At 45.1% G+C, this 14,109-nt stretch overlaps 1 protein-coding gene across 1 annotated transcript in view; it reads right to left on the reverse strand.

The window, feature by feature from the left end:
• SEC24A (SEC24 homolog A, COPII component) overlaps positions 1 to 14,109 on the reverse strand; it is a 619,052-nt gene that overhangs the window by 346,921 nt on the left and 258,022 nt on the right. The window contains exon 9 of the mRNA XM_078653273.1: positions 12,867 to 12,976. Coding sequence (XP_078509399.1) covers positions 12,867 to 12,976 — 110 coding nt within the window. The remainder of the gene's footprint in view (positions 1 to 12,866; positions 12,977 to 14,109) is intronic.

Raw genomic sequence — 14,109 nt, forward strand, 5'->3', positions numbered from 1 at the left:
GCAATGAGAATCAATGTAAGGGAGTGTTGCTGTAACTTGCGCACCACTAACGGAATGAGTGGGAGAGGCGGAAAAGTGTATGCAAATCTGTCTGACCAACTCATCCATATCGCATTGCCTTTGGACGACAGGTGTGGATACCTAGAGGCGAACTTTGAGCATTTGGAGTTGAGGTGTGTGGCGAACGGTCTATGTCTGGCTGTCGCCACCTTTGAAAGAAAGGTTGAAGAAATTGAGGATGAAGCTCCCACTCGTGTATCTGTTGTCTTTGACGACTTAACAGATCCGCAACCGGATTGTGAACTCCTGGTAGATGTTATGCTAATAGGAAGCTTTTTTGAGGAATGGTCCACCTCCATATGCTCTGCACCAGCCGGGAGAGCTGTAAGGAGTGTGTTCCTCCCTGTTTTTGGATGTAGTACATGGCTGCCATATTGTCGGTGCGGACTAAGACAGCCTTGCCTGATAGGTAATTTTGGAGCTAGAAAAATGGCTAGCAATTCCAGATGGTTTATGTGGAATAGCTTTTGCTGTGGTGTCCATGTGCCCTGTACTGTGTGTTCTGCTAAGTGAGCTCCCCAGCCGGTGAGGGATGCGTCCGTGGTTAGCACCTCTTGTGGAACTGGCTCTATGAGCGGCCGTCTTTTGGAAAGGTTTTTGGTGTTCCACCACTGCAGAGAGCGATGGGTCCGGCCGTCTACCACCACCAGGTCTGTTAATTGTTGTTGAGTCTGGTTCCATTGGCTTGCTAAACATTCTTGCAGGGGGCACATTTGGAGTCTTGCGTGTGGTACTACAAAGATGCAAGATGCCATCATTCCAATTAACTGCATGAACACTTGAGCTGGTAGTGAGTGTTGCAGAGGGAAGTTCTATATGAATGGACAAGCTTTGGAAAAGGTCAATGATTTTGTGTACCTGGGTATATGTATATAGAAAAAGGCAGTAAATGGGATAAACATATAAGTATGGTTGCCCTAAAACACCGTCAAGTCTCAGGGGTCTTGAACCTGGAACACAGGAAGTCGCCATCTAAGCCAATTAAGGCAGTGCTCCAGGTCTATGAAGCAAAAGCTCTGAGCTCAGCGCTTTACAGCGCTGAGCTGTGGGGCTTCGAAAAATTGACCCCGCTATCTCTTTCTGAAAATAGATTTCTGAGAAATGTAACTGGTCTTCCGCAGAGTACACCCTTGAACCCATTAAGATATGACTTGGGAAGAAGGGCTGTTGCAGATACAGCGAGATTACGCCCTGTTCTGTACTGGCGAAGAATTTGGACCACGCCGGAGCACTCACATTATGCCGAAGGTCTCATGGATGTCATCAAATTGGATGCTTTCCATAAGATTGGCTGGCTAAAAAAACTTTGAGAGACCCTGACGGGAATGGGTATGCGAATGCTCTGGGAAAACCCGGTGGTAGCATTGTTTCCATCAAAACAGACATTAAAAGAGATCTATTGGGAACAGGTGGCGTTCCGTATTTGGAGTAACGCAGATTCCTCTGGAATGACGGGGTGTTTTTTAGATGCAAAAGTTATTCCTAAATTAGAACCATACTGGGATTCCATCACCAAACCTGGAGACAGGAAGCTTTACTTCCAGCTTAGAGCTGGATCATTGCCACTTAAATCTCTTACTGGAAGGTGGGCTGGGGCAAGTGGGGACACTTGCCCGGCTTGCCAGAGATATCCGGAAACAATTGCCCATTTTTTGTTCACTTGCCCTGTCTATGAAATTCCCAGACGAGTTTGGCTAATCCCAATGTGTAGAACCATGGGTACAAAAAGCAGTGCCGTAGCACTAAGAATAATATGCACCAGCACTTTGCCATTAATTTCGACGGCGGTAGCCAAATATCTCGGGTGGGCTTGGACTCTAAGGCAGAAGCCCATGTTGTGATCATTCTGTGTCTCTTTTAGGCTGTACATGAAGCTGGAAATGGGCTCCAAGGGTGAATTTTACATGTATGCACTTTATCTGTACCGTGATAGATTTACATTTTTTATTGTGTTCAAGGTTTTTTACCATGATTTTTTAGAATGTATATATTAATCAGTTTTAACATTCAATAATGTGCACTCCAGGAGATAATTGTTTTTTTTTACTGTGTGCTTTTATGAGTGTAACTTGAATAAAGCTGAAATTGACTTGACTTGAGTGTTGCAGTTGGAATCTTTGTACAAGAGCTTGCATGCTTTGTATCCATGCTGGATTGGGGGATGCAAGTGCCTTGGAGCTATCTATTGTGGCACCCAGGTACTGTTGAGACCGGGATGGCTGGAGATGTGACTTGGTTTGATTTATAGTGAACCCGACTATGTGTAGGAGGTGAATAGTTTGGTGTGTGTTGTACAAATTGGTGGTACGACTTGGCTTTTATTAGCCAGTCGTCGAGATATGGGAAGACATGGATGTTTTCCCTTCTCAAGTGTGCCGCCACTACTGCTAGGCACTTTGTGAACACTCAAGGTGCTGTGGTCACTCCGAAAGGGAGGATTTTGAACTGGTAATGTTGACCGTCCAGTACGAACCGAAGGTACTTTCGGTGAGCTTGGTGGATGGGAATGTGGAAGTAGGAGTTCTTGAGATCTAGAGTAGCAAGGAAGTCGCCTTGTTTTAACAGAGGAAGGACCTGCTGTAATGTGACCATATGGACGTGGTCTGATTGTATGTAAAGATTTAGGGGTCTCAGGTCTAGTATAGGTCTGAGGGAGCCATCCTTTTTGGGAATAAGGAAGTATAGAATAAACCCCTGTATTTTGATATGGTGTACTGGAAATAGTTCTATTGCATTTTTCTTTAGTAGACTGGCCACTTCTTGTTTGAGGTGTGCGAGATGCTCTTGTGACATGAGACACTGTCTGGGTGGTATTGTTGGAGGAGTGGAAGTGAGCTCCAGGCAATAACCTGACTGAACTATTTGTCTCACCCACCTGTCTGTTGTGATGGAGTTCCAGACAGGTAGGAACTGTTGTAATCTTCCCCCGACAGGAGTGGAATGGTCTGAGGGGAGGGGAGGGAAGTCACTGTTTGGGAGTCGAGGCATTGCGGTTGTTGTTACCTCTGCCAATACCTTTAGTGTTATTACCTCTATATCCTCATCTGTAATAACCTCTATTGGGCAAGGATTGGGTGGGTGATTTGTGAGAAGAGGAAGTGATGTCTATTGGAAAATTTCTGGAGGCGCCCCTGTAAAATGAGCGACGAAAGGACGCCCTGGGAGTCGGAGTTTGCAGGGCTCCCATGGACTTTGCCGTATCAGTATCCTTTTTCATTTTTTCTAATGAACTATCAACTGTAGGACCAAAAAAGATGTTGCTGGTCAAAAGGTTGGTTAAGAATACTGTTTTGTACCTCTGGTTTGGAACCAGAAATACGCAGCCAGGCATGTCTACGTAAAAGTATGCCAGTACTGACTGCCCTTGAGGCTTTGTCAGCAGTATCTAAGGCACAACGGATGGAAGTATTGGTGATTACCTTACCTTCCTGTATTAAATCAGAAGCCCTGGTCTTACATTTGTCTGGCAAATGTTGCATAAGGGTTTCAAGCTCATCATAATTCCTGTCATACCTTGCCAATAGGGCCTGGGTGTTTGCAATTCTCCACACATTGGCTGCCTGAGAGATCATGGGTTTGCCTGACGCATCTAAAAGTTTGGACTCCTTATCAGGGGGTGGAGCATCCGCTGTTTGTGAATTAGCCATTTTTCTGGCGTTTGACACTACTAATGAGTCCAATGGCAGCTGGCCTTTAAAATAGGCTGGGTCAGTTGGAGCTGCGTTATACTTTTTTTTCTAATCTGGGATTCATTACCCTGGCCCTGGTGGGGTCTTTAAATACCTCAGGTGCGTGCTTTACAACCCTTCTAGGCATTGGTAATAGGTTGTAGTTTTATGTGATGGTAATAATGTGTCCATAAGGAACTCTTCTTCCACTGGATCGTTGTGTAGATCAACCCCATGAAAGGTTGCTGCTCTATTAATGAGTTCTGTAAACCCTAGAGTGTCATCTGGGGGAGATGGCTTAGAAGGGTATGTATCATCTTGTGGCAAATCTGGGGCATCTGGCGCATTATAATCATCCCATGGATCATCTGATGGTCCAGAAATATCATCATCTGTGTAATCTAGGGATTGGTCATCCTCTACTACCCCTGAAGTATTATCCTCATCATCCTCTGCTGGTACAGGGCTGTGTGGGATGATCGGTGAATGCGCTGGCGAAATTTGAGGTCTGATAGGTCAGGTGAAGCTATCCTTATAGGAGAAGTCTGGGCATGCTCTTTAAAAGGGACTGGAGGTGTGGTGGGAGGGTCCAGCTTCCTTTTAGCTGTACTTAGGCAATACTGTGATAACGTGTCCAGTTTTTGGATGGATAAGAAGAGTCTTTTGTTTGGGGTCTGGATGGAAAAGCTCTTCTGTGGCAGTATCTTTTTTCAGTGCCGACCTTTCTTGTTTGGAGCCGAGCTGTTTAGAAGGTTTAACAGTGTCTATTACAGTCTTTGGAGCAGATTTCGGTATTGGTTCCGAGGACTTGTGGTCCGAAGCCTTCTTGGAGTCGTGCTTTTTACTTGGATCAGATGTTTTCGGATTCTAAGTCTTTGATTCCGAAGCACGTTTAGGGTCGACAACTTTAGGTGCTGAGGAGCGTTTCGGTGCCGAAGTGGGCTTTGGTTCACCCTCTTGCGGTACTGGAGTGGTCTTCGGCTTGACAGTCTTTGTCGGAATTGGTTTCGGCTCCGAGCTTGTTCTTGGCTCGACCGATTTAGGTACCGAAGTTTGCTTTGGTGCGGGAGTTAGTTTTGGTTTGAGAACCTTTTGTTTATCGGGACCGACCGGCTGACTGGAGCCCGAGTTGCCTATAGGCTTTTTAGAAGTCTTCGTTGCCGGGCCGGAAGGCGGGGCGTCGGCAGTTTGTCATCGGCGTGCACCTGGACCCGAAGGTGGAACCGAAGCCTGGCCCAGTGCAGGGACGTGAACAGGGTCGACGTTTGTACTCGAGACCTGTTGACCAGCTGGAATTGGATCGTCATCGTCTGATTATTCTTCGGGTCCGGAAGCTGAATCCTCCGCTCCAGAAGCGACTACCTGCTCCTGCTGTTCTTCTTCGGAGTCTAGATCGACTGGAGTATCTTCGACAATGATGTCTGGTGCCGATGAAGAGGATTGTGCCATGACTCTTCGAGCTCGACGGTCTCCAATAGTCTTTTTGGACCGGAACGAAGCGCAGGCCCGGCAATCTCGGCTCTCGTGCTCTGGAGACGAGCACAGATTGCACACACCATGTAAATGTAAATGTAGTTGAGCTTATATAGCGCACAGCTACCCGCAGTGGGTTTCCCGGCGCTTGCTTAGGGAACCCTTCCTGATATTCCCCTGTGAGATAGCAGGGTATCCACAAGGTGAAAGTCAGGCATCCCGCCGCGAGGGGCCGTTGTGGAGATTAAGCAAGCTATTGCCCAGAGTCGCAGAGTGTGAACCCGTGAGTCGAGGAGGCACCGGGGCGAGAATTATCGAGTCCGTGGAATTTTTTTTTTTTAGCCCAAGACCCGCCGAGGCGGGGAATTGAACCCTGGTCCAGGACTGATCTCAGCTTCCGGGTCTGCCGCCTCTAACCCCTGAGCCACACTTCTCCACACCATGTAGATCAGTGTGGGGGGAATTTGTGTCCACACGGAGGGCACTCCTTGAAGGGTGTTCTTTCCATGAGCCTAATGCCCAATGGCGCAGTTGGGCCCAAAGGCCCCGACGATCGTCTGAATCGAGAAGTGAATCTTCTTTCGACGCAAGTATGAAGGAATCTCGATCGAAGACAATACAGACGGTAGAATCAAGGAATGGAAGTCGAAAAGAGATCGTAACGGAACCGAACGATAACGTATCCGAGCCCGCCAAAAGCAATCTGAAGACGGAGTCAATGCCCATGCGCACTATGCTCCAAAGGAGGAGTGAGCTACCATACAAAGACTCTTCCAAGACAACAACAAAGTGTAATCATCCGGGCCCACCACCAGATGGCGATCTATGTACTAGTGTGTGATATGCAGCCCATATGCCTCGAACAGTAATTACAACATTTTAACTTACATGTATTTTAATCAACTGCATTTGAACCTGCATTAAATTGTAAAACACTGCATAAGATTTTGCAAAGCATTTATTTCATTTACCTGTGCCAGGCTAGGCTTGGTTCTAGAAATAAAATGACTTAATATTTTTATACAAACAAAATTGGTATGAGTTCAATCTTTGAGTGTGTGACATAATTTGCTGATTGAGTGTGTACAACAAATGCTTAACACTAACCTCTGATAAAGCCTTACTGCTTGTCCACACCACCACAACTAGAGGGTAAGGTGCCATCTACTTTTACCTCTTCCTACTTTGGGGTTCCACTGGACTCTGTGCACACTATACCTCATTTTGGTATAGTATATACAGAGCCAGCTTCCTACATAGCCAACCAGATTATAAGTCCGCAATGCGCCCTCTCTGGCAAACTGCACACGACCTGGACAACAGGAGGACTTCTTCCTCCAGCTGATCGGATAACGATTTCCCACAGTTAATTCCTACCGAGGGCACAGTAATTTTAGACAGCCACGTTTCAAATTGAGCAATTAGGTGGGAACCTGCATCATAATGAATGCCACACATTTGGTATGGTTTATTTACACATATAATGAATGGTTCTGGTATGTGTTTTTTTAACCAGCACAAAAACTTCAGTTACCAGACCAACTCATCCTGAATAATACAAGGTCAGTCTCCTTAAAAGCCCATTTAGATACGAATTAACAGTGGCTAATTATACTAATTATGGTGTTTCATAAGTCTTCTCTAGCTTTCTGGTTCAAACAAAATCCTGTAGAAACAGCGTTCTGATTTTTTTTTGAGAGAGAGAGGGACTACCACACCTAGATATTTTTAAACCACCAAAGTATATAACATATATTAATATTACCACACCGGTTACACATACACCAAATGAATGCACACACATTTGTTACAGGTCTAGAAGAGCAGATATTGTTGAGGTGTTCGTCCTGGACAAAGGGAGTTCAGAAAGGATTATGTTACTTACCCAGTAAGCATCTGTTCTTGGAATGTAGGGCTGTAGATTCACATGCTTTACATACTCCTGCCATCTAGTGTTGGGTCCGGATGTTTGCAAGTTGTTTTTCTTTGAAGAAGTCTTTCCAGTCACGAGGTAAGCTGACGCCGCATTTCGGTGGTAGTGCGCATGGCCATCGACTCCATTATTACATTGTTTTCCCGCAAGAGGGTGAGAATGAAGTAAGTGTAGTAAAGATGTCCATGCATATGAATGTATAAGTAAGAACTGCAACAACTATAGGTGCCCGGGGAGGTGGGCAGGTGCATGTGAATCTACAGCCCTACATGCCAAGAACAGATGCTTACTGGGTAAGTAACAATCAGTTCGAGGAATGTGTGCTGTAGATACACATGTTTTGCATAGACTATAAAGCAGTATACTCCCAACACGGTGGCTAACCTGTAGATCTTGCAGTTGTTTGAAAGTGTCTTGGCATACATTAGCTTGTTATAGTGTTTGGTAAATGTAACAAACAGTTGTTTTGTTTTGCGAAAATCTTTGGTGCTATCGATGTAGTACAATAAAGCTCTTTTGAAATCAAGAGTGTGAAGAGCTTGTTCTGCTACAGAATCAGGGTGAGGAAAAAACACAGGTAACTCAACTGATGCATTTATATTAAAAGCAGGAACCACGTTGGGAAGAGATTTAGGGTTGGTGAGAGGTACTACCCAGTCTTTAAGGAGCTGAAAGAAGGGTTCTTCCAAGGCTAATGCCTGTAGCTCATCAACTGCCCTTAAAGAGTTGATTGCAATGAGGAAAGCAACTTTTACATGAAATAAACTGCAAAGAACAATTGTGCAATGGTTCAAAAGATGGACCCATGAGCCTTGTAAGGACAATGTTAAGATTCCATAAGGGTGCGGAGGAATTCTGGATGGTATTATCCTTTTCAAGCCTTCCATAAAGGCTTTGATCACTGGAACTTTAAATAGGGATTAAATACTGCCTGTTCTACAAATACGCAGCTACCACTGCAAGGTGCAAACAAATCAAAGTATAAGCCAGTCCAGTTTGCTGTAAGTGTAACAGGTAACAGATAATATTTTGTATAGAAGCATCTAGAGGATTGATTTTGTTATTACAGAAGACACATCTTTTCCACTTTGCTGCATAACAAGCTCTGGTAGTAGACTTTATTGCCTCTTTAAGAATAGTCATACAGTCTGGTGGTAGATTTAAATAACCAAACTATGACTTCAGGAGCCAGAACGCTAAGTTTAGTTCTTTGGGATTTGGATGTCTGATTTCTCCATGGTTCTGGGTGAAGAAGCTGGAAGTGCGATGCAGCTTTTGATGTGGAACTACTGAGAACTCCAACAGGGTGGTGTACCATGGTCGATGGGCCCATATGGGAGCTACTAGAATTAGTGTGAGAGATGTTTGCCTGAGCTTACGAACTAGATACGGGATGAGTGAGAGAGGCAGAAAAGCGTAGGCAAATATCCCTGACTGGTCCATCCATAGGGCATTGCCTTTGAGAGAGGCTGTGGGAACTTGGAGCCGAAGTTTGGGCATTTTGTGTTGTGGACTGTGGCGAACAAGTCCAATTATGGGAATCCCCATTGTTGGAAGTATGGAAGGAGAACTTGGGGATGAATTTACTGCCTCTTTCTGCAGAGGAGGTCAACAATCGGATTGTTTACCCCTGGATGGTGTTCTGCCAGAAGTTAAATCCTGTGATTGCCCAATTCCAAATGGCTTGAGAGAGTTGTGACAGTTGTAGTGAGTGTGCACCCCCGTTTTTGTACATAGTACATTGCTGTCATGTTGTCTGTTTGGACTAGGACAGCTTTCCCTACCAGGTGAGTTTGAAAAGCTATGAGCACTAGAAAGACTGCTAGAAGCTCTAGACAGTTGATGTGGAGGCTTTTGTGCTTGTTGCTCCACAGGCCTTGTATTGTGTAATGTTGGAGATGGGCACTCCAACCTGTCAGAGATGAGTCTGCTGTGAGCACGATCAGTGGAATATGGTAGATGAAATGCCATCTTTTGATACATTTTGTGGGTTCCACCACTGCAGAGAGTGATGGGTGTGGCAGTCTACCAAAACTAGATCGGGTAATTAACCGTGCGACTGATTCCACTGATGTGCTAGGCACTCTTGTAGGGGATGCATGTGGAGTCTTGCATGGGGTACAACTGCGGTGCCGTGCAAGACACCATCATTCCCAGCAGTTGCATGAACACTCTGGCTGGTAATGTTTGGTTAGATTGAAACTGTAGATTCATAGACTGAATGTTGTGTACTATGGCTACATTGGGAGAGGCTAGAGCCTTGATAGGGTCTAGAGTAGCCCCTAGGTGGGATTGCATCTGCGAAGGATGCAGGTGAGATATCTGTGCATTGACCGTAAAGCCCAGCTAATGAAGTAGGTCTATTGTAGTCTGTGTGTTTCGTAAACAGTTTTGGTAAGTGCTGGCCTTGATGAGCCAGTCGTCTAGGTAGGAGAAGACGTGAATATGTTGTCTTCTGAGATGAGCTGCAACTACTGCCAGACATTTGGTAAATACTCTGGGAGCAGTAGTACCTCCAAACAGAAGCACTTAGAATTGGTAATGTTCGCCTGCTATCACAAATCTGAGGTATTTGTGATGAGCTGGATGAATTGTTACATGAAAATAGGTGTCCTTCAAGTCTAGAGTAGACATAAAATCTCCCTTTTGTAAAAGTGGAAGTACGTGTTGAAGACTTACCATGTGAAAGTGCTCTGATAGTATACATTGGTTTAACTCCTTGAGATCCAGAATAGGTCTTAAGGAGCTGTCCTTTTTCAGAATCAGAAAATAGAGAGAGTAAACCCCTGAAACTTGGTACTGTAATGGAACCGGTTCTATGGCTCCTTTTAATAAGAGATTGCATTTCCTGTTCGAGCAACTGCAAGTGGTCTGGAGACAATTTGTGAGCGTGAGGCATAAAGTTCGGAGGATTGGTGTTAAGCTCCAGGCAATACCCATGTTGGATAATTCCAATCACCCATTTGTCAGTTGTTATAGATTGCCAAATGGGGAGGGAACCATGGGGAAGTCACTGCTTACTAGGGGAAGGGGAGTTACGGGGTGTGGTTCCCTTACCACTGCCTTTAGAGTTGTTGCCTCTTTATCCTTCTCGAAAAAAGCCTCTTGCGAAAGAGGATTGGTTATTACCTTTGTAAGAGGGTGTGTTCTGGTCGGAGGGTGTGGGTTTGGACCCTGCTCGGTAAGATGAGCAAAGAAAGGAGACTCTGCTCGAAGGAGACTGGAGAGCTCCCATGGACTTAGCAACTTCAGTGTCCTTTTGAATTTTTTCAAGCGCCTGATCGACTTCAAGACCAAAGAGATTTTTTTTTATCAAATGGTATATTTAAAGTAACTTATCTGACTTTGGGCTTAAACCCGGATATCCTTAACCAAGCATGTCTTCTGATTAAAATGCTAGTGTTGACCTCTCTAGCTGCAGTATCAGCAGCATCTAGAACACATCTTAATGACTAATTGGAAATTAGCTTTCCCTCATTTACCAAATCTTGCGCTTTTGCCTTTTGCTCATCTGGGAGTATTGGAGCAATTGCTCTATTTCATCCCAGTGTGCCCCGTCATATCTGGCCAAAAGGCCCTGCGTGTTTGCACTGCACCAGTGATTGGAAGCTTGAGCAGCAATGAGTTTGCCAGAAGCTTTTATTAGTTTGGATTTTTTGTCTGGGGAGGAGCGTCCCCTGACGTTTGGGAATTCGCTCGTTTGCGAGCATTAGACACTACCAGTGAGTCTAGTGGCAACTGGCTCTTAATAAATATTGGATCGGTTGGGGAGGCTTTATATTTTTTGTCGACTCTAGGAGTCAAGATGTGTGCAGGCACATGATCTTTAAAAATGTTGTCAGCGTGTCTCATCATACCCTTAAGCATAGGGAGTGTTGACCTGTGTATGGATCCTAACGTCTCAAACAAAAAATCTTTTTCTAGGGATTCTTTGTGTAGTACCACCCAATGTTATTTTGCAGCCCTGGCAATGAGATACAATGTCAGCAGGGGGAGATGATTTAGCAGGGTAAAGGTCTGAGCCGCTGTCTAATATAGTCCCCGTCATGGTGGGATTGTGTGGAATCCTGAGGTGTGATGTGCAAAGGATTTAAAGTCTGAGAAAAGGGTGATGGGGGGGGGGGGGGGGGGGGTTGGGATGCTAGTGGTGGATGAAAGGGGATGGTACCGACAGACTTCTCTTTTAAAAGGATCTTGTAAAGGCTTTTCGGCATGGAGAATTTCATCTCCAAGCCGGATTTTAACTTGAAACTGGATGGTTTCGGCTCCTTAGAGGGTTTGTATCGACTCAGTCCCGGAAGGCTTGACTCTGTGTTTTGGAGCAGAGCCGGAAGGCGGGGCATCGGAAAAGTAGTCTCGGTGCCAACCTTGGCCAGAAGGCAGAGGTGGTGCAGAAGCCTTAGGTTTTTTGGGAGTGAGTTGATGGGGCAAGGGGACTTCGGTAATCACATCACCTTGTCCCTGCGGAAGTTCTTCGGTGACTAGGTCTATCTGGAGCTCCGAATCCGACTCAGACATGGAGAAGGCCTCTTCCTCCTTTGCCATTGATACCCCAAAATCTTCTTGCTCGGACATTTCATCAAAGATACCCGGTGTGTCTTCAATGCTTTGACGCTGCATCTCTCGACATCGAGCCAGACGATCGCGAAGAGTTCACTTTGACGAAAACGATCTGCAAGCGTTGCGGACTTCTTCTTTGCGCTCAGGAGACATGCACAAGTTACACACCTGGTGTGAGTCAGTGCGTTGATACTTTGCGTGGCACTGAGGACAGAATTTGAACAGTGTCCATTCTATCGACGGAGAGCTGAACTGACTCGGTTAGGCCCAGAGGCCGTCCACGAAGCTTTCCGATCGAAAAGTAGATTGCTTTAACCAAAACGATACGCGGAGAGGTGGGAAACACGTATGAAACAATACCGTCTAGGGTAGAGAGTATTGCGCACCAAGGGCAAGGGGTACTCTAAGAACAGTTTAGAACCAGAGTGCTGCAATATACGTTCGTACCTGATGGCAGAAAAAACAATCTAACAATGAAGTCTATGCCCATGCCCATGCCCACTATCACCGTAAGGAGGAGTCACCTTACCTCGTGCCTGAGAAGACTTCTTTGAAGAAAAACACTTGCAAACATCCGGACCCAACACTAGATGGCAGGAGTATGCAAAGCATGTGCACCTACAGCACACATGCCGCGAACATGGTTAATTATAGTAATGATATAAACTGTTCAGAAATAGGGTCATCTCAATCATCATAAGAACCAGACAAACCAATTGCAATGTAAAGAACGATAGCAAATTAACCGAATTTGCACTAGACTAATAGTCAATAATATAATCTTGCCATTTGAACTGGGCTAAGTTGCATCAATAACACTGTATAGCACTGTACATACAGTAAGTAGCCTTTCACAACAGAATTCCAATTTCCTAAAACACATTCCCTGCTTAAAAATACACAGAGAATGACTTTTCATGCAATCCAGTGTAATGTAGGAAATGTAATAATTTAAAGATGCTCTGAAAACACAGATTAAACATTGCTGGTATGTACCAGTCTTTTTTTACATAAAGGCATCCTATTTGGCAGCTAATTTGTGCCCTAGCCTGAGCCAAGAGTTCAAACCTAAAGAATAAAATATAAGATCCCCAAAGATATATTTGCACCTTCATTACTTGGGTCACCTGAAGTGTTCCTCATCAAATGTATGCATCAGCACGTTAACTCACCATGTACTCAGAAGGTGCCATGAATTCAATTGTTGCATTCTGAACTTCAGGTCTTTTATGAGGTTCTCCATAGACTCTTGTTACTGGATTGTACATAAATTCCTCAGGAACTATATAAAAACACAACATTAGCATTAATTAAATTAATGTCTAGAAAATCCTATGACTCCCAGACAAAAATACTGTGAGTTTAATACCTCAGGAGCAACAGTGAGATCAAAATAAATCAGAGGAAACCAAGTAAAACAAATTATCCAAATATTGAGCACAGAGACAGGATTACTTACAAGTAGACTATGGTCTCTAATCTTATAAAGCACAATAATATCTGACAGCACAAGTTACTACTTGTGTAACAATATATCTGTAAGAGACATTAGTAAGTGATAAATTCCTTACCTTAGAATATCCCCAGGTGTCAGACTGAATCTGGAAAGTTTTTCATCAGCAGTACCCCTGCGCGTCGGTGGGTGGGGTTGTGCGGCTCCGCGTCGAGGCGCCGAGATGACGTCACGGAGACTACTTAGGCACCACCCATGCACGCTGGCATCAGTTCTGTACATGACTTTCCGCGCCAGGAACTAAGAGCCATGCAAGAAACTGACCACTGGTGCCATGAAATTAGGGCCCTGAAAGGGGATGACCTTAACCCTAGAAATCAGTTCGCAGAAGGGGAAGGATGGGTGGGGCGGTAATTAATCTATCACTAACTAATGTTTCTTACAGATATATCGTTATACGAGTAGTAACTTGTGCATCTGAAAGAGACACGTTAGTGATAGATTACTTACCTTAGAAAAGATACCCCAGCAATACCAACCCCGGTGGTGGGTCTGCGAACAAGATTACACCAGAAAGTCACGGAGAACAGAACGAGCAAAGAAGTCGTCTCTCCGGACTTGACTGTCAAGGCAGTGATGCTTGGTAAACATGTGCAGCGAGGCCCAGGTAGCTGCCTGGCAAATGTCCTGCAAGGGAACGCCGCATCCCACCGCAGAAGTGGCTGCCGTTAGCCCTGTTAGAATGTGCACACAGCCCCACAGGAGGCTCCTTCTTAGCCAATAAGTAACATGCTTTAATGCACAGAACGACCCACCAAGAGATGGTTCGTTTGTGCACGGCCCGACCTTTTATGGCGCCCACGTAGCCAACAAAGAGCTGGTCATCCACCCGAAACTGTTGTGTGCGCTTCAGATAGAATGAGAACGCACGTTTTGGGTCCAGACGGTGGAGCCTCTCTTCC

This window comes from Lissotriton helveticus, chromosome 7 (assembly GCF_964261635.1).
Source record: "Lissotriton helveticus chromosome 7, aLisHel1.1, whole genome shotgun sequence".
Taxonomy (NCBI): Eukaryota; Metazoa; Chordata; class Amphibia; order Caudata; family Salamandridae; genus Lissotriton; species Lissotriton helveticus.